We start from the raw sequence: 26,782 nt of genomic DNA on the forward strand, positions 1-26,782 counted from the left end.
CATATATGTCTGTCTTTTCTGTCCGTCTGGCTTTGAAGCTGAATTTCTTTTTTTTCTTTAATTATTTCATCTCTCAACCCCTTCACACATGCACACAAGTGTACACACACATACGTACATTTACGGTCTATTATTTAAACATTGCACCTCAGGACTCGACGGCTGAAATTGCATGTTAATTTTGAACAGCAATAACTTTCCAATCTCTGCGGCACGCTGCCTCTGTTCCCAAGGCAAACGATGGTCCGGCGTTTCTATAACGTTTGTCTTGCTTAAATGGGTCCTGGGGAGTGTGACTTAATTAAAAGCTTAAATGATATTCCCTCCTAGTGAGCACTAGGATTAGTTTGTCCTGTGGCTACTGAGCTACACTCCACCAGCTTTTCTCCACTGTGATTTGAAGTGGTTAACAGGGACTTTTGCACGTTTTGTGCAAGCTCCATTGAATTGTGACCTCCATCTAACCATTTCAACTGTCAATAAGATGGAAAGAGGACAGTGTGTGCCTTTTTTAAAGGGCTTTTTAGATTTAATTAAGTTTTTGATTGAGGCCATTGATGATGTGTGGCTTTATAAAACTGTCTTACATCCTCTCTGATTCACCTTTAAAATCAATCTATTTCACTCCATCTGGCTATTTATCCAGTGGATTATTTGTTGAAGGTGTAGCATGAACCTCCAAGGACAGTGCTTCAGTGTGCCAAAACATCTCAATACCATTACATTTCAGACTTGCACGGAATTGTTAATGCTCGATACAACAGTCAACTGGTTAAATCTGGTCGAGACAACTTTTGTTGGATACACAGGTGTGTTTAACTCACTATGCTGGCCTAACATTAAATGGAAATATTTAGTGTGTCTTCTACCAATTCTCCATTAGGGTATGCAGGCTGTATATCAATATATTGATGTACAACATCAGCAAATTTAAACACAAGTTTTGTTACAGACCTATTCACCATGAAGCCTGCTGAAAGGAAGTGTTGATTAGAGTACTTAGCTCTTTGAAATAGACTGGACCTTCTCTCCTAAAGTACAGATGGTCACATTAATCTGTGATGCGTTGCTTGGTCATGGAATATTCTAAACACGGTCTTGTTTAAACTTTAATTTACAATCCAAAATGGGTAAATATTTCCCTTGCATTACAACTGTCACCTCTATAGAATTTCGAGTAATCTCACACAGTTCTTAATGGTCTTGGACTGTTCGTTCAGTGTTTGTGCGAGGCCAGCTGTTTGAGCCCTCTGTCAATGGACCAATCAACTTTAACCTCTGTCCTTTACTCACCCCTACCTGTAATGCCCCTGAAAACACTATGCAATTCAACACTGGAGGAGGATGTATTGGGTCAGTGTCAGTGATTTAAAACGTGTGTTGAGCCGAGGGGAAACTATACATAAAGGCAACTTATCACTTGACTGGCCACAGTGTTCCAAAGCACAACACTGGTGATGTAGAGGAGTACCATCTGCTGAGCTGTCAGATGCTCAGCCATATTGATCTGTCTGTAATTGATTATAATAGAGTCTGAAGATAAGGCTTCTGTTAAACTGTGGCTAGGCTTTTGCAGGGCCCTGTAATTGCATATGCACACTGTCCCTGTGCTTATCTCCCTGCTCTCTCCCAGCACCATGCATCACCGTCAGCTGAAATACCTCGGCAGCACGCCAAGTTATGCCTCCAAGGACACTCCTCATCAACACCAGAGACTGACAGCCCCTGCAGCAGTTGTGCTACAACACTGTAAACCTTTTTACACACCGATCCACTCCGTAAACTACCCTGGTGCTGCTGCTCCTGCTGCTGGGGGCAACGGGATGTCCTGTCCTCCGCTTCAATTTAAATAAACCCCACGGGTTTGGCCACACGGCATGCATACAGGTTGTGTGTGTGCCTGTGTGTGTGTGCCTTCTTTACCGTAAGTGGGTGGGCTCCCACCCTCATCGCCAAACCATTGACCACCACTAATCGCAACACATCGGAACACTTATGGTTTACCCTAACCATACCCACAACAGTTTCTAAATGCTTTGGCCAGAGTTCAGTTTTTGTTTCGTTGCTGCCGTTATTGTCATTAAAATGCCAACATTTATCACCCGAGTCTTATCTAAATCAGTTGTTCTTGTCAGCGCTATTAAATCCATTACTGTAAACTGTTTTCAGAACAATACAGGCAGGCAGTTTACTGTGCTGTGAGAGTGATAAGCTCTGTCAGACAGTGCAGAGAGAGGAATTTGGGATCTTGTCCAGAATGGGCTGGTATGTGGATAAATGAGTGTGCTGTAGAGGGCCATACAAGGTTTCATAAACACATAGTTTATCTGGCAGGCAGGCGGGCGGGCGGCTGCAGTAGTTTGGTGCTGCCTGGCCTCTCTCCAGGTGCTGCCGGAGTGAAGGAGAAGATCTGTCAAAGTTGTAAGAAGAACAGAATGCATATCCGCTCACTGTGTATGGCTTCCAAACCATTATTTTATTTATTGCTTGCGTTATCTCCGGTAATACATTAGTGTTTTGACTGACATGCTCATCTAAATTAAAGTTTGCCTGTCTGGGCCATGGTGAATGGAGGGAGGTAGGTATTTATTTGTATAATATGGAATACGTTTAATCTTGGTTAGATTTGGTTGTTTGTGTTAATCTGAGAGGCGTAAGATCTGGAGTTTGGGGTGCTCTAATCCGGAACCAAAGACAGACCCACATTAACAACCCTCTTGAGCAGACTGGAAGGAGAGCGTAAGAAGGAAAGACGTGCGGATGGTGGAAGATTGGAGGATGAGAGAGAGAGATGGCTCCGGAAAGAGATAATGGAAAAGAGGAACCAACAAGGAGGAGGAGGAGGAGGAGGAGGAGGAGGAGAAGGTGTATTATTCTGAATGGCAGAACAGACCCATCTGCTGTGGCTTGGCCCAGCCCGCCTGACCATTATTAAGGGAAACTGCCCGTTAGCGCCAGCTGCCAGCCCAGTGCAGCGTGGCCTGGCTCTCTCTCGCTGCCCCCTCCACCACCTCCCTCAGCCCCGGCCCTCAGAGCAGCAGCTGAGACAGGGTGCGGCTCCCAAGGCATTCTCTAAACCTGGAGGAGGTGTTTATATTCCAGCGCAGAATGTAAATAAGGTGGGAAATCATTTCTGGGAGATGTGTGTGTGTTTTTTTTTTTACTTGCCCCTCTACTGGTAAGTATGTATTTCAGTGTTAGTTTAAGTTTATTATAATATCATCTTAAATCTTGGTGGTTTCTAGAAATAATGGCCATTGGCTGACCTCGGTACTCATCGAGTGATTCAATTGTGCTTCACTTGGGAAATTAATGTAAAAAATTGAGTGTGTGAATCACTTTAGAAGTGTTGAGTCAAACACATTGTTCTAGATCCATACCAGTCTTTACTCATTCCACATCAGCAGCTCTATAGCCATTGGAGCAGCTCTAACCACCAGAGGTATTCCCTTCCAGAGCTCATAAAGCCTTCTGGAATAGAGAACCTTTCACTTCACTTTGTTCCCATTATGCCCGCCTCTCCAATTTGTCTCCAGACATTTTTGTAACTCCTAATTGTGCCTACAGTCTGTGAAGATGCCACACCTTGTGATAAGTGCATTCCCACAAGGTAAACTTGGCAGGGCTCGAGTAGAACAAACAAACAAGCAAACATGCAGTTATTTCGGAGCCTGTTGCTCTGCATCCCAATGAGGCTGATGGATTAGCGCTCCATTCCATTAATGGGCTGAGAGGAGGAGTGCCAGAAGTCCCATTCTGCTTTATCGGTGGCTCGCTGCTTCTCACATTGGTAATGGCGTCTGAGCCGGCTGTTTTCCACATTTTCCTTCCTTATCTAAACTTCATTGGTGTGCAACTCAAGTAAATTGCCTGTTTCCCCCACACTGACTAGTTAAAGTTTACCGTGGGAACATGGACGACACATTAGATGGATGACAATAAGGCTCTTATGTTTGGTTCACAAATGCATACACAGGGCTAAAATAAGCCAGGGGGCTAGGCTTTTAGTCGTGGTGGAATGGGTTTATGTTTGTGAGAGAGTGTGTTTGTGTGTCTGAGTCCATCCGTTCGTAAGTTTGCGCATCTTTCCAAGAGTGTATGTGTGTTCTTGATTTGTATGTGCGTTTGCTCTGCTTGGCAGTCAGGTCTCTCTCCGAGAGCGGAGTCCTCTCTGACCTCTACTGAAGGGTCAGGGGTCGTCTTTGAGCTAATTGGGTTCACCTCGCTCTGGTCATGACATTCTGGTGTCACACTGCTTTCAAATGTCAGCCTCCAGCCGTGTTCCATGCCAGCCAGGCCTGAGAGCAGTAGAGCATCAATGCCACAGCCCCTCTACCCATTCAACCATCTCTGCAGTAACACTTCAAATGCCAAGGACAGTCCACCCACACCCTTTGCCTAGTCCTGGTGGAGTGAAGAGCGGAAACATCTTTTGAGAACCATTCATGAATTCACCTTTGTATACAATGACCGTACATTTCTCACATCCCAATTAAAGTCAGCGGTGAGTGTTATAGAATTAGAAGGACATTGTCATTGCGGTTTTTAAGCTCTGCAGTGAAGAAGTTGTATTGTTAAGGCCGATCGTCCTTTCTCCCTTCAGTGAACTCACTTCTGATGTAGCGGTGGAGGGAGCTGGGGTCTTTCTGAATGGTGGATGATCTGGAAAGGGCAGTAACATTCCACTGCGTCAGTAGCTCTGTGATGTAGTCCTCTAGGACTGTGTGGCGTGATCAAGGGTGTTTGAGGGTAATCACAGACCGGCCATAGCATACGGCAGCAGTCGGTCAGACACTACGCATGGCAGAAGCCTGAAACCCTTAATTGATTCCATGGTCATGTTTTGAGTTAATGTTTACTTGATGGCGTGCTGCTGTGCGCTTGGCTTCCAAAACATTCCACACTCTTCCAACTCTCGCCTAGAGCAGTGAGGTTTGGCACGAACCGTCAAGACTTCAACCACAACCCATTATCTGATTTTATCAGTGTCAAACTCTCAGGCTTAAACCATTTCTCAGACCTCTATTGAATTCTAAGGCCGCAGCGTTGGAGAATTCTTAACCTTAATTTCCAGGCTAATGAAGCACTGTAAAGCGGATGGGCGGTCTTAAGCAGCAATCACTTTGGCTGATCAATCCTGGCTGCTTTGTTTCACGCATCCCTTTTACTTGGTGTTGATGTGATTGAGAGCTGCCTTAATGGACCCTGCCGTATCTACATATCTCCCCCCTCCACCTCCCTCCAAAGTCTTTGATCGATGCCCACCCTCTCAGGCTGTTATCTAAGCTCACACACAATGGGGCCCTCAGCGCTCCAGGTCTTCTTCCCTTCTTTCTTTCACTTCCTCTCTCCCTATCTCTTCCCTCTCCATCTCTGGACGGGACAATGGGCTCTGTGGAGCCGCTCATGCTATTGTGATGATGTCAACATTTTATTCCATTTTCATCCAGCTCTCTCATGGGTTCGCGCTCTGTTCTTATTGACGCACATACACACACACACACACACACACACACACACTCTTCCCCTCTCCACATCCTTTTGTTGGTGTTTGTGGTGGTGGGTCGGGCTCTGGGAGGCATCTCATTGTAAATCGTGTAATCTGCTCTTTCTGGGTTAATGCATCTCTATTTTCCGCTGGCTGTGTTCTGAGAGGGGGGATATTTGTGTTGACCTGCTTGGAGCCAGCCTGTTTGCTGTGATTTAAATGGGAGCAGGAGAGTCTGAACCCCCCCCAGAGTGGAGGAATGCTGTTCTATTTCCCCTCTCCACTGCAGCGTCTCAACTGTACTGTACTGACACTGCCAGCCTGGACAAAACAGCACAGTCACTATGTGGCCTGAAATACCCCTGCCTAAATAAGGCCATACTGTAGCTGGGTCACACTAGGCCTATTTATTCAGAATAGTCCTTCCTAGCCTATGTCCCATAGTACAATATGTGACAGACATATTGTACTATTTATTTTTATTTTTACCAAGATTCAGTCTGAAGTCATTCTTTGGTTTTCTACATTTTACATTTTAGTCATTTAGCAGACGCTCTTATCCAGAGCGACTTACAGTTAATGAATACATATTTTTTTAGTAAATGTATTTATTTTTATTTTTACCAAGATTCAGTCTGAAGTCATTCTTTGGTTTTCTAAAGCAGTGCCCTCATTTGGTGTAGACATGTTATGATCCTACAGTACTGTGTTAATGCTGTAGACATGACACGTCTAACTGGCAGGCTTTAGTTAGCTACAGTGATTTATACACTTCCATTCTCTCTAATTAAATCATTAATTGGCCATTCAGAACCCATCAGACTGCCATTAGGTTGAGCTCTGCTCCTTCTCAAGGTCTGGGTGGGCGGTTCAGCACTCTCAACTACGCTCTCTCGCTGAACATTAAACCTTTTAAATTTTATATTGCTGAGGGCCTCTTGTTTAGTCTTTCTGGTCCGGTCTGACAGTGCTCGAACTTCACACTTCCTGGCTCTGTGCTCTGTCATTCTTAGCTGGGGAGGGAGGGATTGATGCCCAGCCACACTGCCAGACTACCGTCTGCCGTCACAGAGTGCTCTGTCACTAGGAAAGGTGCAGGGGGCATACGGCAGGTTGACTCATCAACACTGTGTGTGTGTGTGTGTGTGTGTGTGTGTGTGTGTGTGTGTGTGTGTGTGTGTGTGTGTGTGTGTGTGTGTGTGTGTGTGTGTGTACACATTTCTTTACATAGTTGAATGTGCTGACAACAAAATCACACAAAAATTATCAATGGAAATCAAATTTATCAACCCATGGAGGTCTGGATTTGGAGTCACCCTCAAAATTAAAGTGGAAAACCACACTACAGGCTGATCCAACTTTGATGTAATGTCCTTAAAACAAGTCAAAATGAGGCTCAGTAGTGTGTGTGGCCTCCACGTGCCTGTATGACCTCCCTACAATGCCTGGGCATGCTCCTGATGAGGTGGCGGATGGTCTCCTGAGGGATCTCCTCCCAGACCTGGACTAAAGCATCCGCCAACTCCTGGACAGTCTGTGGTGCAACGTGGTGTTGGTGGATGGAGCGAGACATAATGTCCCAGATGTGCTCAATTGGATTCAGGTCTGGGGAACGGGCGGGCCAGTCCATAGCATCAATGCCTTCCTCTTGCAGGAACTGCTTACATTTACATTTTAGATTTTAGTCATTTAGCAGACGCTCTTATCCAGAGCGACTTACAGTTAGTGAATACATATATATCTTTTTTTATACTGGCCCCCCGTGGGAATCGAACCCACAACCCTGGCGTTGCAAACGCCATGCTCTATCAACTGAGCTACATCCCTGCCGGCCATTCCCTCCCCTACCCTGGACGACGCTGGGCCAATTGTGCGCCGCCCATGAGTCTCCCGGTCGCGGCCGGCTGCGACAGAGCCTGGATTCGAACCAGGATCTCTAGTGGCACAGTTAGCACTGCGATGCAGTGCCTTAGACCACTGCGCCTTAGACCACTGCTGACACACTCCAGCCACATGAGGTCTAGCATTGTCTTGCATTAGGAGGAACCCAGGGCCAACCGCACCAGCATATGGTCTCACAAGGGGTCTGAGGATCTCATCTCGGTACCTAATGGCAGTCAGGCTACCTCTGGCGAGCACATGGAGGGCTGTGCGGCCCCCCAAAGAAATGCCACCCCACACCATGACTGACCCACCGCCAAACCGGTCATGCTGGAGGATATTGCAGGCAGCAGAACGTTCTCCATGGCGTCTCCAGACTCTCACGCCTGTCACGTGCTCAGTGTGAACCTGCTTTCATCTGTGAAGAGCACAGGGCGCCAGTGGCGAATTTGCCAATGTTGGTGTTCTCTGGCAAATGCCAAACGTCCTGCACAGTGTTGGGCTGTAAGCACAACCCCCACCTGTGGACGTCGGGCCCTCATACCACCCTCATGGAGTCTGTTTCTGACCGTTTGAGTAGACACATGCACATTTGTGGCCTGCTGGAGGTCATTTTGCAGGGCTCTGGCAGTGCTCCTCCTGCTCCTCCTTGCACAAAGGCGGAGGTAGCGGTCCTGCTGCTGGGTTGTTGCCCTCCTACGGCCTCCTCCATGTCTCCTGATGTACTGTCCTGTCTCCTGGTAGCGCCTCCATGCTCTGGACACTACGCTGACAGACACAGCAAACCTTCTGTGCCATCCTGGATGAGCTGCACTACCTGAGCCACTTGTGTGGGTTGTAGACTCCGTCTCATGCTACCACTAGAGTGAAAGCACCGCCAGCATTCAAAAGTGACCAAAACATCAGCCAGGAAGCATAGGAACTGAGAAGTGGTCTGTGGTCACCACTTGCAGAACCACTTCTTTATTGGGGGTGTCTTGCTAATTGCCTATAATTTCCACCTGTTGTCTATTCCATTTGCACAACAGCATGTGAAATTTATTGTCAATCAGTGTTGCTTCCTAAGTGGACAGTTTGATTTCACAGAAATGTGATTGACTTGGAGTTACATTGTGTTGTTTAAGTGTTCCCTTTATTTTTTTGAGCAGTTTATTTAGCCCAGGACTAGAGGTGTTACTGTGTGATATTAATAACCTCTGCACCCGCAATGACTGGACTGAGAGCAGAGGATTATGGGACAGACGTGGCCTCTGCCCTGTTTAACCAGGTCTCTGTGTGTCAGACACTTTCTCTTAAACACACGTACACTGCACAAACACTGTCCTAGCCGTCTTACTCAGTGAGGTCACGGCCAGGGCAGCAGCTGTGATCCTGCCGGTGACCTTGTTTCAACTAGGCCCTGTAGCGCCCCACTGCCCTCCGTCAGGTCGTTAGTGCAGCTCGTTCTCGATTAGTGTAGCTGTAATGCTGAGCTGTAATGCTGCGTTGTTAGGCCCTGCTGGAGTGCTTTCTCCTTGAGTTCTGTTCTGAACTAGTCCATGCACTTGTGGCAAGAAACTTGCCGCACTTCCTTTTTTGTCTGCGCTTTCTAGAGATGGTGTCAAGGCGGTTCAGTTAGTTTCCTACTGACACTGAGCTCTGAGAGCAGCTGAAGTGTGTGTGTTTGGTGGTACAGTAACTCAGACAGGGTGTGTTTACTGCAGTGCTGTCAACCCCCACCCCCGATGCTGGGTCAGACTCTCCAGGAACTCAGCTGTAACTCATGAAAATAGCTGTATAAACAGTGATAGAGGGATTACATGTGCTGTATTTACATGTAGCCTTCTATATATAAATACTGTTTGATGATGAATACTGATGATCAAATTCCTTGTGACTTAATGGAATCACAATGAGATTAATGGATTCTTATGTATATCCTCATGAATCCATAAGTCAGAATGAATTGGATGTTTCATCCTCCAAACATGTTTTTTGTTCCTTTTACACACGTTAAACTCATTCCACGGAGGGCAGAGTGTCTGCGGGTTTTCACTCCTCCCTTGTACTTGATTGATGAATTAAGGTCACTAATTAGTAAAGAACTCCCCTTACCTGGTTGTCTAGGTCTTAATTTAAGACCTGTAAGTCGCTCTGGATAAGAGCGTCTGCTAAATGACCAATTATTATTATTATTTATTAATTTGAAGGAAAAACCAAAAAACCAAAAACCCGAAGATACTAGGCCCTCCATGGAATGAATTTGACACCCTGCTTTAACAGGACATGTTGTCTGGCTTCTGTCTTCACACGCCCTCATGTATAATACGGGCTGATTTACTTTTGTAAAATTATGTCTAAATATGTAAAATATCTCTTCAACATCAAATTTGCAACTTTTCTGTTTACACTAGCCTGTGGTGTGGCCAAAGCCACATTCCTGCTTCATGTGAGTGCAGCTATTGGCATAGTATATAAACAAACAAAACCAAAATTGCAATTCAAACTATACAGGAGCTTCTCATCTAAACCACACTTGATTCAATGCAATGATTCACAAATGTGTGGATATTTTAAAAGCCTTTAATTTTCTATGACTAACGGAGCAAAAATGCTGTCTGCTGGTATAAAGGTAATTAAGGTAATTCTTGCAGGTGCATGTGGTGTGGGAGAGCCTTTGTCTTTACACTGTACCACTCAGAGGGGTGGGATGTCTCCAACACCACCCCCGGAGCAGGGTTTCGCAGGGTTCCCATTAGGAGAATGTGGCGCCGGACATTTGAGAAATGTACCGGACCCATATGCTTTGTGTGCATAACCTGATTAGGGCGTCCACCCACGGTGCTCAGAATTACAGAAATTACATTTAGAATATGGTCATTCATATTAACAGAACATGCAAGTCGAGGATGGAAAGATGTGCTGTCCTTCTTACCAAATTCTGATGTGCACTTTGAACATGTTAGAATAACTGTCCACATTTACTTTTCCTCAGCCAACAAGACGAGTAACGAACAGATTTTCCACTCAAAGGCTATGTCTGTATGCTGTACGGGTGTGATAAATAAGATACATAACGAATAAAATGTACACGCACCAATTTAATTCCACTAAATTATGCAAAGTAACCTATAGACCGATAAACATGACAAGTCAAATGTATTTCCATGGACTGGTATTTCCACCAATGAATAGGCTAAAAAGCATTATTTCGCAATGGGATTTTTTCTTCTTCTACCGGCGCCAATTTTATTTATCGGACAAAAGCCGTCTTTTACCGGCTAACGGAAACCCTGCCCCGGAGGTAGTGTGGGAGACACTACACAAGTATCTCTCCTGGACCTAGTTTGTATCGTCTAAATAGTGTAAAGAGGCCCTTAATCTATGATTTCCTACCCACTTCTCTGTAACAATGCAAATGGAATGCCTTATTTCCCTAACATGTAGTATTTGTATTTATTATGGATCCCCATTAGCCAAGGCAGCAGCTACTCTTCCTGGGGTCCAGCAACATTAAGGCAGTTATACATTTTAAAAACATTACAATACATTCATAACAGATTTCACAACACATTAAGTGTGTGCCCTCAGGCCCCTACTGTACTATCACATAGCTATAACACAAAATCTATGTGTACGTGTGTATAGCACTAACTGTAAGTCGCTCTGGATAAGAGCGTCTGCTAAATGACTAAAATGTAAAATGTAAATGTAGTACTTATGTTATCGTGTGTTTGTATGCATGTGTCTGTTTGTTGCTTCACAGTCCCCGCTGTTCCATAAGGTGTATTTTTATCTGTTTTTTTTAAATCTAATTTTACTGCTGGCATGAGTTACTTGATGTGGAATAGAGTTCCATGTAGCCATGGCTCTATGTAGTACTGTGCGCCTCCCATAGTCTGTTCTGGACTTGGGGACTGTGAAGAGACCTCTGGTGGCATGTCTTGTGGGGTATGCATGGGTGTCCGAGCTGTGTGCCAGTAGTTCAACTTGTATTTGTGAGAGGTATTGACATGTTGAATGAACCGAGCTGTCTTTTTGAACTACTGGCACACAGCTCGGTTCATTCAACATGTCAATACCTCTCACAAATACAAGTAGTGATGAAGTCAATCTCTCCTCCTCTTTGAGCCAGGAGAGATTGACATGCATATTATTAATGTTAGCTCTCTGTGTACATCCAAGGGCCAGCCGTGCTGCTCTGTTCTGAGCCAATTGCGATTTTCCTAAGTCCCTCTTTGTGGCATCTGACCACATGACTGAACAATAGTCCAGGTGCGACAAACTAGGGCCTGTAGGACCTACCTTGTTGATAGTGCTGTTAAGAATGCAGAGCAGCGCTTTATTATAGACAGACTTCTCCCCATCCTAGCTACTGTTGTATCAATATGTTTTGACCATGACAGTTTACAATCCAGGGTTACTCCAAGCAATTTAGTCTCCTCAACTTGCTCAATTTCCACATTATTCATTACAAGATTTAGTTGAGGTGTAGTAAATGATTTGTCCCAAATACAATGCTTTTAGTTTTTGAAATATTTATGACTAACTTATTCCTTGCCACCCATTCTGAAACTAACTGCAGCTCTTTGTTAAGTGTTGCAGTCATATCAGTCGCTGTGGTAGCTGACGTGTATAGTGTTGAGTCATCCACATACATAGACACATGTGATGCTGATACACTGATGCTGCATCACCGACGTGTGTATGGCTGTGATTAATGACTGTGTTTGTGTCTGTCTGCAGGTATTTGGTGATATCTATCACTTCCGGCACCGTTCTGTGGAGAAGAGGTCTCTGTCGGATCACCGAGGGACGCACGTCCGTCTACAAAAAGAGCCTCAGGTAAGACACATTGGGAGGAGGGGTGAGTGTGAGGGTGGGTGTGTGTAGATGATGGTGGGTGGGTGAGTGTATCAAAGCGGATGAGGAGGTTGAGAGTGAGTGTGCAGCAAGAGAGGGTGGAGGGATGTGAGTGTAGGGGAGGATGGGTTATATCAATAACATGACTTCACCAGCCGCAACAGAGGGTGGGGGTTGGATTGGGCGTGTTGAAAGATGATGAATTAGTCTAGAGTCATACTGTAATGCACCTCCCATTAACAACACAGGCAGTGTGAGAGAGGTGAGAGGGGAGGGGGGGGCAGTATGTGAAAGAGGTGGTTGAGAGCTAGGTTGGATGAGTTAACTTCTATTCCATAACATGACTAGAGGAGCCGCAGGTACTTCATCACCATCTGTGGAGCGGCCATTAGGCAGGCAGCGGGGGTAAGGGTCGACGCAGAGGGGACCACAGTGAGCTAACAACCACAGGGCAGAGTGCCAGAGACCTGAGCTCTCATTTATCACCCACTTTTAATGGATGTCTCTGACACCCTACAGCATCTGCCTTGTCCGTTTCCTTTCCTTAGGGCTGGGAGGTGAGAGCATCCTAAACATGCTACTCACATACACACATGTATACAGTGCTAGGCTATACTGTGGTGTCTAATGACCCCATTCTCAAACCACCTCTGAATAGATTAGGTTTCTAATGCATGTCTTGTCTGATGATTTTTCTTCCACTCCTATTGTGTGTGTGTGTAGTGGGTGTTTGAGTGATGGGGCCCTGTTTAAAAGGTCTGTGATTTAGTGTCTGGGACTGTGTGTAGTTCACTCCTCTGTGGTCTCCTGGTCTCACATTTCCCTCTGTAGCTCTTTGGGCTCTGGCTGTGCTTCCATGGCTGTGAAAGGTGAGCGTTTGAACTGCGGCACAATGAATGTCCTGCCATCTGCAGCAGCCCCTCAGAACCGCTCCACTGTTTGTCACTCAGCGCAGCTCAGGTCCAGATGAGAAGATCAGAGAGAGGGCTTGTAACACAAACCCACAGACTAATGTCCAGGAAAAGCTAACATGCACACACATACGCTGATATGCACAAAGACACACACACACACACACACACACACACACACACACACACACACACACACACACACACACACACACACACAGTCACACGAGAACCATTACCAGCCTTAGTCTCTGCCGACAGTTCACATGCTGTACAAAACGCTGCTTTAAAGGTATGCAGGACTTGCTGATTCAGAGGTACTCTTCCCCTCCCATTTCCAAAGAACAGAGATGTGTGTATAATTGAGTATGCGTTCTTATGGGGGGTGACTAGGTGTGAATGAGCAAGACCTGCGGTACTGACTAACTGACATCCCCTGGGAACCCACAATTGAAAATCCCCTGAAACTATAGGGTGTCATGGGAAGTCCATTGTGTGTTAAGGTAAGGACTAAGGGCTTCTGCAGTCTGCCAGTGGACACGTCCCCTGCCCAGTCCTGTTCCCGCTGACTGTAGAGAACCCATGTTTTGGTTTCCCAGCATTATGGGAGGTCGTTCAGCCAGCGAACTGTGTGGCCAAGTCTCGCCGCTGTTTGTCTTGAGCAGGTGCACGGTGAGAAAAGCGTTGTGTGGCCTATCTCCTCTTACCCTTAGCAGCACGGCACCAAAACAACACTGTTCCCGCCCCAACCCCACTCCTCCCCCCACCCCTCCGCTCACCACTTAACTGACGGGATTTCCTCTCTCGCCGCCACTCCATTTCCTGTTGTTGAATTCCTTTTCTCCCAGAGCACCTCAGAGAAAGGGGAGCCTCCCTGCACCTCCCTCCCTCCTCTCCTCAGGTCAGCCCTGTGGCCTACAGAAGTCACACTGGGGGAGATGGATCCCAAACAAAAGGAGCAATAAACCCTGCTCAAAGACTCTCACATTACTGTGGACTAAACGGCCAGGGACTCTGCCAAATCTCAGTCTGGCTGACAGACCCTGTTGATCGGGAGCTAATGCCTGGGCTTGCCTGGCTGCTCATTGACATCTAATGGTGATGCATCGCTCTAATATTGTCTAGCTGTTGTAAGACCATTGCTGTAGTGAAATTGAGTTAGTTAGGCCTATACGATATACCCATAGAAATGCCATCAATCCATCAATCAGTATTACCACCTAGAGTTTTTCCTGGTCAGGCCATGTGGTCAGGGAAAACCCCTGGACCTAATCATTTTACCACCCATACAGCTACCTTTCCTACAGCTATGTAACACTACAGCCATGGTAATGGTGCTCTAGCTGTGGTTGTTGCTTTGGTGTTGGCCTAAGGTTGTGTTATGTTTGGTTGTGTTGATGTTTGTATATGGAGGGGAATAGAAGAGAGCAGGAAGGAAGACACAGAGACCTGTCTGCTCAGTATCTGCTGGACAGCAGCGTTTAACCAAGCAGCCGGGGTCCTGTATGTGAATGGTCTTGAGCGAGGAGAAAAGCTGTCTCAGATAGCTGGCTTCCGGACCCATTTATAATGGAGATCTTATCTGTTAATCGCTAGCTGGTTCCCTCTGTTCTGTTCCACCTCACTCTGTCTGTTTAAGAATTCCTGGAGACTCCCTCTCTGGCTCGCGCCAATTTTTCCCCTTTCAAACATTTACTTAATTATCTCTGTTTGCGATAGGGGAACTTTGGCAAAGGCCTTTAAGCGTAATGAATATTGGAAACGTCTGTCTTTCCTGACTGAGAATCGGATGGTAATCTGTGGTAAACTAAGAACTCACAGAGACAAAGTTAACTTCTCTTGCCTTATTGTGTTGATTTTTAATCCGTCCATTCAAAATGTTTATTCACTCCCTGTCTCATATTTACATTTACATTTACGTCATTTAGCAGACGCTCTTATCCAGAGCGACTTACAGTTTAGTGCATACATTATTATTTTTCATACCCCCTGTGGGAATATGAAATACTTTCATTTTAATTTTCTCAGTGTCAGGACTAACACAAGCCTCATTAATGCTGTTTCTGGGGGTGATCCGTTAGGCTAATAGAAGAGAGCAGTCATATGGAAAGGATTAGTTGCTCCAAGTGAGGTTCAGCCTACCCATCCTCTATGCAGTCAGGCACTACTGATAACCCTGTGCATGTTAAGAGAGGGGATTTAGCTACTCTGGGACGCTCTGTCATGGCTGACCTGTTTTAATCAATAACCTCAGAGATACTGACGCTGTCTGAGCTTAGCAGACTGTTCATTAACAGTCCAAAACCTCAATTTCTCATCTCATCTCCCCTGGTTGAACTGGATGGAGGTTTTCCATCTGGAACATCAAGGTAACAAACTATCAACAGTGTTCTTTCTGGTTGTACTGTAGTTGGCAGAGTTCATGAAAGCAATGACAGGCTCCATTGGCCAAATGCAGACGGTAAACAGTGTTGCCCTGAGTTACCATAGAGACTGTTGTTTTCATGTAAAGTGAGGTTTCTCCCTAATGACTTACGAATGTTCTCCGTACACACACCACATAGTGAGCCCCGTACCAGCAGCTAATCTGCATGCCTGACTGAGTGTGCTTGGGCTGTGATTAAGGGGTCTTGTAGCGGGCCTTGTTAATGCCTTGTTTGCAGGAGCGCGAGCCCAGACTGTGGCACGGCACAATTACAGGGGTCCGCTCCCTCCCTCTTTTGGCCCTCTCACTCTCCGCATGGCTGACCTAGCCTCATTCTGTGGCTGCCAGTAAATCGCAGAGTAAGAGACTTAACAGTCAGGGAAAAACCATGTGGCTCCTGGCCATGCAATATTACTGTTTCCTTTATGAACATTGTTTTTGATGACCCCAGTCGCCTCTGTCTTCATTGTTCTGTGGGGAGTGTAAAGCTGATGACTGGATGAAGGGAAGAAAGAGGCAAGCAACACACTATCTACCCTGTGTTCCATGACTGCAGCCAGGATTAGAGACCAAAGGAAACTGTGTTGCTTCCTGACAGGAAGCCCCATGGACTCATGGGTAATGGAGTGAAGTCGGATGGTATATCTCAATAGTCTAACGTGGCTTGCTCTCATCTCCTTTCCATCGCATGCACTGACATTAAACTGGGACAGCAAATTCCTGGTAGGCATCTTGTCATTTTGCTTTCACCTACCTTAGCATTAGTGCAGAGATGAGGAGACATGGAGGGGAAGCCTCTTATATTGTGATGCCCCCATAGACTGACCTGGGAGATTGGTTCTGCCTCCCTAAACCTCTTCTCCTATCCATGCCCCACTATTTCATCTGGACAGGCAGGGGATTTTACCTGCTGTAGGACATAGACAAATCACCCATGTTACCTCTGTTTTCATATCGCTGCTGTCAGTACAGTAGCACCCCACCCACTGTCCCCCACTCTTCTTAATGTGTTGACCTTGTGAAGGGGGCACCCACTGTGGAAGCATCTGCTCCAGTGTGATTCTGTACAACTGCCAACCAGCAAGGGGCTTTCAACATGGATTCATGTAAACATGTCCGATTCTCCCCCCCCCCCCCCCCCCCCCCCCCCATAAAAAAAAAAAACTCCTGTACACCAATTATTGGTTGGAGGGCAGCGCATAAAGGTGCGTGCTGTGTCGGTAGTAACCTTGGTGTTATTGACGCTCTTGTGGTTTGAGCTGTTGGCAGAGAGTTGCCTGTTGTGATTACTGGTTGTCCTTCATGCCTGCCTCTCTGTCCTTGCAGCAGTCGCTTGTCTCCCTGCTGCAGCTTCTCTTCCACACCCCTCTCTCCACATCCCCCTCTGCTTGTGTCCCTTTCACCCACTCCACTGTACAGGGAGACAGCAGCTCGTAGATGGGGTGTGACGCAGGGTTGTCGCTGTGTGCAATCTGCCTCTGTCAACACTTTCTGCAGCACGCCGGCCAGGAACTCCCAGAGAAGAATAGCTCAAATCAAATGTTATTGGTCACTTACACAGTTTCTAGCTCCAACAGTGCAGTAATACCTGGCAATAAAAATAAGAAATAAAACACAATGCAAAATGCACACATAATCCAGAACAATCCCTCCCTCCCTCCCTCCCTCCCATCCCAGCCTACTGTTATTACCAGGGCTTTGTGTGGGGAGGCAGAGCAAAGCAAGGAGGGAGACTGAGGACAAAGACTGGGTGTCGTAGTGTGTTCTTCTGTGTGTCTGTATATATCCTCCTTTCTATGTTAATGTAGATTTTAGTTTGTGCCTCTGTCTGCGTTAATGTGATTTTGTGTGTTTCTGTGTTCTTCTCTGTGTGTGTGTGTGTGTGTGCGTGGCCCCCTATCTGCCCTCATCTAGCAGTTTTAATTATTCTCAGCCTAGGCCCTCGTTAGGCTTGGTCTCTAATGAGGAGCTCCTGAATGCCTATGTTAGAACCTCTGTTTATCTCTCTCTGCTCTTGTCCCGCTCTGCTTGATGAAGTTAGATTTCTCTTTCATTCTGGGGAGACGGTGACCCTCATGTTCCCTCCTGCTCATCATTATTCCTTATACCCTGTACTGATTGTCTTCCTCTAGTATATTGAGTGCCGTATTAGCACGGCTACTTCAGTAATGTCCCTCCTCTGGTTGAAATCTGTGTTACTAATAGAGTAGTGGTGTTCCCATCCGCATATTAGCATGGTGAGCGAGTCTACTTAAAGATGGAATCCGCAGTAGGGGAAACGGCGCCACTGTCTGCCCCACAGCTTCTGTTATTGTTTTTGTTTTGTTGACGAAGTGGATGTGAGGAGCGTCGCCCAACGTGGTCAAAAAAATTGCAGTACACATTCTGCTGCTTCTCGCCAGTGCAATGATGTCTGAGGGGGAAAAACAGTGTTCGTTGTTTGTTTCGCAAACGGACATGGACATTTCACCATTAAGGATCCCACGCTGAATGTAATCACGTCTCTGTTTGATGCCATGACTGATGCCTTTCTCTCTGTGTGTGTGTGTGTCTTCCTCAGGTGACGTGGGCAGAACAGCAGGTGGTGAAGAGTAGGAAGAAGAGGGACATCTACACGGAGCCCTCGGACCCCAAGTTTACCCAGCAGTGGTACCTGGTGAGTAGACCAAGTCTGGTTGACATTTAACAATCTTTATCACTTTATTATCTCTCAATAGGACAAATATGAGGGAAAATGTGTCTCAAATACATAAGGAGAGAAATCAATACCCACTCTCAGCGCTTCATTGCTGTCATAAACAAGCCACAATGGCTTCCTCAGTGTATGGACTGAAATTTCAAAAACAACCTCTCAGACAACCTCAGACGACTGCCCATTGCTGAAGCCACTGTGTAGTCAGGAGACAGACACAGTTCAAACCTTTTCTCAGTTGATCAGTAATCCCTCCCTGTGCTCGGTTGTGTGCCCTGTTCTGTCTGGATGCACAGGGCTTTATAGAGCCAGTCTCTTTATTAAAAGGGAAATGACATAAGAGCCCATACAGTGTCACAGCAGGGCCCAGCGCTCTGTTTGATCTGTCTGCCCATTCTCAATAACTCAGAGTGGATAGTTCCCTGTTGGCTGAGTAAAACATTTTAGTTTACTCTATTCAATAGACTGTATTCATATATGGAGGCCCTTTGTCTGAGGGAGTGGATGCAATAAAGTGTCTTGGTTAATGTAGAATGGACTGCTTAGTGACCATGGTCTTTTAGGAGTCCATTATCAGAACGGCATACACATTTGGGTTTCCAGTCTTAAATTGAATTCATCTATTTATTGTATTCCCCAGACAATGGCACAGTCCCCAAACGAGGCAGTGAATACAAATAAAGGACTGAAATTAAACCAGTCTCAGTTATTGCCTGAATGTATCATCTTAAATGCAAAATGACGCACTTTGACTTTGAGAAGGTTACACAGTCTGATCCAGTGGTCCATCAAAGAAACGGTGAGATAAACAAGTTGTGATTTCTCTTCACTTTGCTCCACCTTTAATTAGTCTCAAATAATGTTCCAGGCAATATAAAATAGTTGATTGAAATTCTCAACAAACAAACATTCCTCGCTTACTCTCCAACACGCTCACACTGGAGCTGAAGCAAATCCAATTTCCCCCATGTCCCCGAGCTGTTGTTGGGGGGAGGTGGGGTGGCGTGGATACTGGCGGCTGACTTCACCAGTGTGACTAGCTACATTTAATTCCCCTCCGGAGTTCACAGCTCTGTCGCACACAGCTCGCTAGCTAACTTTCCAGGCACACTGATTTGACTTAAGCAGTTTACTATCACGCTACAGAGGGAGGCAGGGAACCCGGGGCCCTGCGATGGAGAAGTATGGAGAAGTATAGCTGGTGCTGTTTGCTGTTAGTTGGTTTAGTAAGGGTACTGTGTAGTGAGGTACTAGGAGTAGAGAGTATGCAATGAGATTGTGGTGAGGGTGTAAGGAGTGTAAAAAGGGTGAAGTATTTGGGTTTAGTGGGAGGCTGTAGCAAAAGTGTAATAATATTGTAGTGTTTATAAGGGTATAGTGTGCATGTAACAAGGGCGATGTCAGGCAAAGCAGTGTTCTAGAAGGGGTGCTGCTGTATTAGAGTGTAGTTTGAGCCTAGTCTGAGTCTGAGCCCTGTTCCCCAGGTGGATCTCGGCGGTAGATAGTATCTGTGTATTACCGTCAGTCATTAAGACGAGTCTCTGACTGGTCAGTTTACACTGTGTCTCTATGATAAGGACATGGATAAACTCTGCTGCTACTTCCTCTGCTTATTCATATGTGTAACAGCAGCTCATATCACTGGTCTGTCCCTCATGGATCAAATGGAAAAAGCTCAAAGCACGGTGTGAGATTTCAAAGGCAGTAAAGTTTGTTAATGTGCCAATGTAATGCAGTAAGAATGGTCAATTTTAAAGAGGTATAGGAAAAATACAGAAATACTAAATGTCCAAGACCATTACAAGAAGCTGGAGAATTTTGAGGGTAATTCCCACTTTTGAGTCAGATTTGAGCAGGATTTTCTGAGTGGGATAATAATAATAATAATAATAATAATAATATGCCATTTAGCAGACGCTTTTATCCAAAGCGACTTACAGTCATGTGTGCATACATTTTTACGTATGGGTGGTCCCGGGGATCGAACCCACTACCCTGGCGTTACACAGGGTAGCTTTGGCCATAGTTATCTGACACCGAAGGCCTTGGTATCTGACACTGAAGGGTTTGGATGAGAGGAAAATAGTAGGAAGACATTTTCAGACAAATTACATTCAATTGAGGCAGCATTTTAGAGAAACGGCTGTGTGAGAATTGAAAGGCATCAAACATGGTATTTGACCAAAGGTCAAGTTTGATGTGGAGAGAATACCAAAAGGCCTGTGTAGAAGTCTCTCTGTACCATTACCCTGCTAGCTGGTTGTCCACTAACAGAGACACTCAGGGGGTGGCTCTGATGAGAGATGTATGCAGGGTCTGGTCTGGTCTGTCTGGTCTGGGACTGATGCTCCATGCTGAGTGACGAGTCTCTTTGTCTGCCTAGCACCACAGGATATGGTAAGTCTGTCTGGTGCCACAGGATGCCGTCTGCCTCCCATGGGGATGTTGTCATTTTCTGTTAGGATTGATGTCTAATGCAGTCTGACACATTTCTCCTGGGACACATCAGCCGAACATTCATCTATATATTTCTGTTTGGAGACGATCACGGGATATTTTTTTTATTTCATAGTCTAAAATAATTTGATAATGCAAAGATAAGTTCATTAATTGCTAGGTTTTTATTATCTCACATGTCTTGTAATGGATCTTTAGACTCCATTGACTGGTCTTGGTGTTTTCCCCTCCACAGTACAATGCTAATCATCGTGACCTGAATGCTAAAGGTGCGTGGGAGCTGGGCTACACTGGGAAGGGAGTGGTGGTGTCCATCCTGGATGATGGTATAGAGAAGAACCACCCAGACCTTATATCAAACTATGTGAGTATCACATTACCCCTGGCTTCAAGGCTGGGGTTGCTGCATCTAAATAGTTTAAGATGGCCTCCTTTCCAAGATCCATGTTGATGAGGAGAGGAGGCCATTTTGGACTATTGGTATTCACCCCTAGACTTTTACTCGTACTCCTTTTATCATAGATGAGTGATTCTGATAGTCTCTGTCTGCCTGCCTGTAGGACCCAGACGCCAGCTATGATGTGAACGATGGCGATCCAGACCCTCAGCCACGATACACACAACTCAACGACAACCGGTAAGACCCTGATAAGAAAGACACTGTATCAGTGACGGCTGAATTTGATCTCATCCGTGCCTAACTTGAGTTGTAGTGGTCTAAGGCACTCTCTTTCTCTATCTAGCTGTGCCACTAGAGATCCTGGTTAGAGTCCAGGCTCTGTCGCAGCCGGCCGCGACCGGGAGACCCATGGGCGGCGCACAATTGGTCCAGCGTCGTCCAGGGTAGGGGAGGGTTTGGCAGGCAGGGATGTGGGTTCGTTTCCCACGAGGGGCCAGTATGAATAAATAAATAAATTATAAACGTATGCATTCCCTAAACTGTAAGTCGCTCTGGATAAGAGCGTCTGCTAAATGACTAAAATGTAAATGTAATGGAGTGAGTTATGGACACCGTCACTCTGCCTTGGGTCCAGGTCTGTCAGCTGAGCCAGTCAGGTATTGGGCTGCCCACTGCTGTTAGATCATAGCTTCTCTGACTGAAAAGAGAAAGGGAAATGCACAGATTGAAGTAGTAGACTCTTAGAGGGCCGGAGAACATCTCAATGTGTTTTGGGTCTCCCCACAATCAAGAGCAAGCATGTGATTTAGTCTTAAATCACCCAGCTGCTACCAGGGCATTTCTGTGGCCTAGTTAAGTGGAGTAAATCTCCTGGGATTAAGTGAATTTGTGAAGAAAGCAGCTTTACTGCAGGGGCCTGAGCAGATAGCATTAAGACTTGTTTACTACCGCCCCCGATGTTTTCCCTGCTGCCCTGAATTGATCGAATTAATTTCATCAGCGTTAACGAAATGGGACAAATCTCCTGGCTCTGGAAAGGCCTGCTCCTCTCATTCCGCTCCCCTGCATGCTTACCCTTTCTGACTTTAATTTGGGATTTTCCATAATCTGCTGTTTTCGGGCTGCTAGCCAAATACCCTTTTTTTTATCTTGAGGCTAACCATGATTGGTGATGACAGGCAGAGAGGGTTATAGTTAAGGTCTCCAACTGAGACTGCATGGGTCTGGAGCAGGCACTGTGCACATGGAGGCCAGACTGGTGTAAGGAGAGATGGAGATGGCCTCAAGTAAAACAACAGTGCAAACATTACTTCCTACACTACTGTGTATAGCCATAAGTCTTGAGCCTCCTGCTGTCAAAGAGAGAAAGTGAAACGGCACAGTAAGAGCTAACGCCAATGGAGCTCTGCCACTGACCACGCAAACACACACACACACACACACACACACACACACACACACACACACACACAGAGCATCCGATATTATGATTCCCCCAGCATACACACAGCCAACAGACAGTTGATTCCCCTATCCCACACACACACAGTGCAGTAAATGCCTTTGGACTGAGAATCCTCCTGGCTTGTCCTCTCTTCCCTGCCTAGCTCACCCAAGCGCTTATCTCCAGCCGCCCAGCTCTGCCTTGCTTCCCCGTGGCAGGACTGAGGTGTGTGTGTGTGGTCATTCGTGTCTCTGTGTGTGGTGTGTGTGTGCGTGCACAATGTGTGTGTGTAACTGCATGGGGTTGGTGTAGGCGCGTGTGTAAACACCCTGTGGGCAGGCTGGAGCTCTGTAAGGCTGTGTAAGGGCCTGTTCCCTGCAGAAAGCCCAGCTCTGTTCACCTCCATAAAGCTCCCTTTCTTCCCCTGTGTGAGGAGCGCTCCTCTGCAGCAATGTGGCCATTCAGCCCCGTGTTTGTCCAAGTCAACATGTGATCTGGCTCTGTGGCTCTGCAGCCTTACTGTCTTAGACCAGGATGCTCAGTCTCTCTAGGGGCCTCTGCTGCGAGCTAAAATTGGAATTGAGGGGTTTTTCTTTTTATGTATTGAATGTTTCCCAAAATACCCATCCTCAGCTGGGAGTGGCAGGCTTTACAGCTAGATCTAGCACAGGATAATCTCCACAAGATTTGAACTGAGGTTCTCTTTTTTATTGATTTTGCCAACGGAGGCTTTTCTGTTATTCGAAGCATTTGGTAAAGCAGTGGGAAGTAGACTTGAGGTATTTTTTTTAGATCCTGAAAGAAGCTGATTTTATCACGCAGTGCTGTAACTGCTGTACTATGGCTGATATCATGCTATTAATATATTCATTAAAAAGAGTCAGGGAGTTGGCTAATTTGAATTTGCCACTTTGAATAGTGCATTACATTAAGTTGCCTTGCTGCAAGATACCATCAAGGACAAGAAAGTTAGATGAACTGTACTGTAGTTGTACACACACAGGAATGTAGCTGTATATTGGGTGAAATTGGGGATATTGCTGGTATAGCTTCAATCAATAGCCGTAAGTGTTTGGGCTTCATCATCTGACCACCTTTTCTCAGGCCTCCAGGGTACCAGCGCTCGGTGTCTGGTAGAGTGCAATAGAGGAGGCGTGTGTTTGTGTGTAATCTTTGCTTTCAGTTTCCACTATATTACTGTCACATGTCAGGTTGTGTGCACACAGCTTGAAATGTCTAGTGCATACACATGTTTGTCTGTGCCACGGCTGTAGGGGCCAGGGAAAATAGTTCAATTTATGTTATATAAGTTTGCAGTCTGACAAATGCTGCTATTAGTTAGAGGAGGATAATGCTTGTTCTTCATTACAGCCCATAATTTAAATCACTCTTCCTAATGTGCCTGGTCGGCAGTGTTGGGAGGAAGGCTCTATTTATCAGGAACACTCCACAGCACAACCCATCTCAGATGAGTTACACAAGATGTTTGCTTTGTGTTCCCCCTCTGCCTCTGTTCATAAACACTGGAAGACCTTTTGTCCTGTAGGTCAACTCATTAGTCAGCTGATTAAATAGGAGCGGGGCCGGAGCAGTTTTCCAGATTTACCTCGGGGCGGCGGCCCGGCAGGCAGGCAGCAGTGAGCAGAGAGACTAATGATCAGCTGGGGCCACTGGCCCAGCCTCAGAGAGCACAAATGATTTTCTTCTCAGTAATTAATTCAGGTTAGGAAAAACAGAGCGAGTGAAAGGAGCCAAGCTATCAATAGCCCAATATAGCATCTGAAAGAGAAGAAAGAGCTCTCACACAAAGACAAACTATAGCCCAGGCTCAAATGGCACCCTATTCCCTATGTAGTGCACTGCTTTTGGCATCAGTCAAAAGTAGTGCGCTATGGGGAATAGGGTGTCATTTTAGATTTGAACCAGGACTTCTGTGGACTGGACTGTATTTTACAGCTTCCAATTGCACCTGCCTTAGGAAGTTTCACCATGTTACGCAACAATAATAGGTCTAACTTTATGTATGGCCTGAAAGGACGCAATGGCTGTTGGCACTGTGTTTGCTCTGTTGGAACCGTTCTTTTATGGAGCCTCTAAAGTTCCACCTGTAGTTTTTCCTACATAAAAATATTTGTCTTGTTAATTTGTTTATTCCATTATGTCTCTTTTCTTATAACAGTTGGCTCCGTTTGAAATATTGTGTCTTTATGGAAGTTCCACCTGTGGTTTTCCCCTCATATAAACATGTATTATGCTAATGTGAAGACCTTTTAGGAGGCAGCTGGTTGCCATGGGGATGTGAGCACCAAATTGGCTGTATCTTCCCGAAAGTTCGTCATACTGTAGCATTATAGTTTCAGCACACCAGTTCCACACCAGTATGGGAGCCTTGTTCTATCGAAACTGATAACTATTAAATATGAGTTCCAGCTAAGGAGAAAGCCAAATCGGCATTCTCACAGCACAATAATAATGTTGTTTTAGCTTACCATGGAAATCAGCTTTCCTGTTTTATTTTAATATGCCCTTAGGTTAAGTTAGTCAAAACTTCTGGGAAGTTTGTCTCGTTCCTCTCCTAGTTTATCATTCCAACACCGTCTACAATATCCTATCCTCAGTTTACCTTTATGTATTACTTTCTGGCCAGCCCAGTTGAAAACTGGCTTTGTCAGTGGTGTTGACTAGCGGTGGAGATGGCCGTGTCTCTGCTCCAGTAGGTCTGGTCAGGCTGACTTGCAGCTCCTCAGGGACCAGCCTCATTTCCTGCTCTACTGCAGCCCAGACAAAGGAAGGATGGAGTTGCCCCTTCACACTGATCTTAGGTTAGTTTTTGAGTTTTCCCCCTACGGGTGAGGTTTTGGGCATGGTAAGCTGATCCTAGATCCGTGCCTAATGGTAAATTCTGCCAGGAGGAACGGCCAGGTAGCGGTCTGACGGAGATGGATTATTTGACCTAATGTAGTTTTCAATTAAAGCAAGGACAAAGACAATTGACCCAATGTCATTACATAAAAGTAGAATTAGCCCTTGGACTAATTCAATGTCAGTTTTGAGTTCTAGCCTAGGATTGGGGGAGCGGATCCAAGATTTGTGCCCGTTTTCCACCTACAGTAGAGCAATTACTCAGTTAGTCTAATGTTTCAAAGTGACTTTGGTGAGGTATTACCCTATGGGTTTACCGTAGTGCCTGGCACTGCCTGCCCGCTTTCAGGTGAGTCAGTGTTTAAGACTCTTCGAGTAGGTGTTTCCTCCACACAGTGATGTGACGCAAGTAGGGCTTGTCTGTTCTCGAAATGGATGCTAATCTAATGGTTAGCCTTGGGGTAGCTGTGTGTAAGTCTGACTGAGTCTTCTCTCCAGACATGTGTGTCTGTAATCAGATAATGGCTGTTCTGTTCAACTCATTGACATGGCTTTTTGTTGCTGTTATCCTCCTAGATAAATATCACTATTGTGTAGAGACTGCAGAGCATTGTTACACAATTAGCCAAAGATTCAGAGGATATTATTAAGGCTGTGGCTGCGAATACAGAGTTTTCGCTCCCGCCCCCGCCCCGCCCCTCTTGAAAACCTACAGATCTGGATCATGTTCTGCACATGTGCATAAAATAAATTCTATGTTGCTGCTGCTCACACGCCACCTCCCTTCACATTCCTCTCTTTACTCACCCTCTTCTGAACCATGATGATAGCCTATGTCTCTGCCTCATAGTTCTGAACAGCTGAAATAAAACCCCTGCGGTGATTTGAACGAACATTCAAGGCCATTATGAAGGCTACAAACTTCTATGTCTGTTGTAACATATATTACAGTTGCACAAGCAGGACACAGTCCCTACACATTGCATTGGAGCAAAAACAATTAGCATTTTGTGTGATGATGTAGGCTAATCTTTGTAGTTGCTGCCATATCGTAGCCATTAGCCAGAATTTCTAAAAAAAGAACACTACTACTTTGACTGCCTGTCTGCCTCCTGCTTATCCGATGTTTGCTATGATGACGAAACAAGAACAGTAAGAACATTAAAATCGCCAATTAGACTGCGTGTTTGTGTCTTGCTTGTGTGTGATATGCTGCCTAAATGGCTGCATGTAACTCCCTACTTGAGTTTTGCATTGGGGCAAAAAGCAATCTGCAAGTTTGTACGAACATGTTGATCATTTATTTTGTGTACAATGCAAATAGCTGCATGTAGTCTAACTCCCCTACTGAAAAAAGAACATGAAATTGCACTTATGCTT

At 45.7% G+C, this 26,782-nt stretch overlaps 1 protein-coding gene across 2 annotated transcripts in view; it reads left to right on the forward strand.

The window, feature by feature from the left end:
• The window catches only part of furina (furin (paired basic amino acid cleaving enzyme) a), an 83,123-nt gene that overhangs the window by 34,805 nt on the left and 21,536 nt on the right, over window positions 1–26,782 (forward strand). For both annotated transcript variants that reach the window (XM_084154188.1, XM_084154187.1), the window contains exons 3-6: window positions 12,095–12,193; window positions 18,108–18,203; window positions 20,932–21,060; window positions 21,257–21,333. In XM_084154188.1, coding sequence (XP_084010314.1) covers window positions 12,095–12,193; window positions 18,108–18,203; window positions 20,932–21,060; window positions 21,257–21,333 — 401 coding nt within the window. The remainder of the gene's footprint in view (window positions 1–12,094; window positions 12,194–18,107; window positions 18,204–20,931; window positions 21,061–21,256; window positions 21,334–26,782) is intronic.

Source organism: Coregonus lavaretus, assembly GCF_964263955.1.
Source record: "Coregonus lavaretus genome assembly, chromosome: 37".
NCBI classification, from domain to species: Eukaryota; Metazoa; Chordata; class Actinopteri; order Salmoniformes; family Salmonidae; genus Coregonus; species Coregonus lavaretus.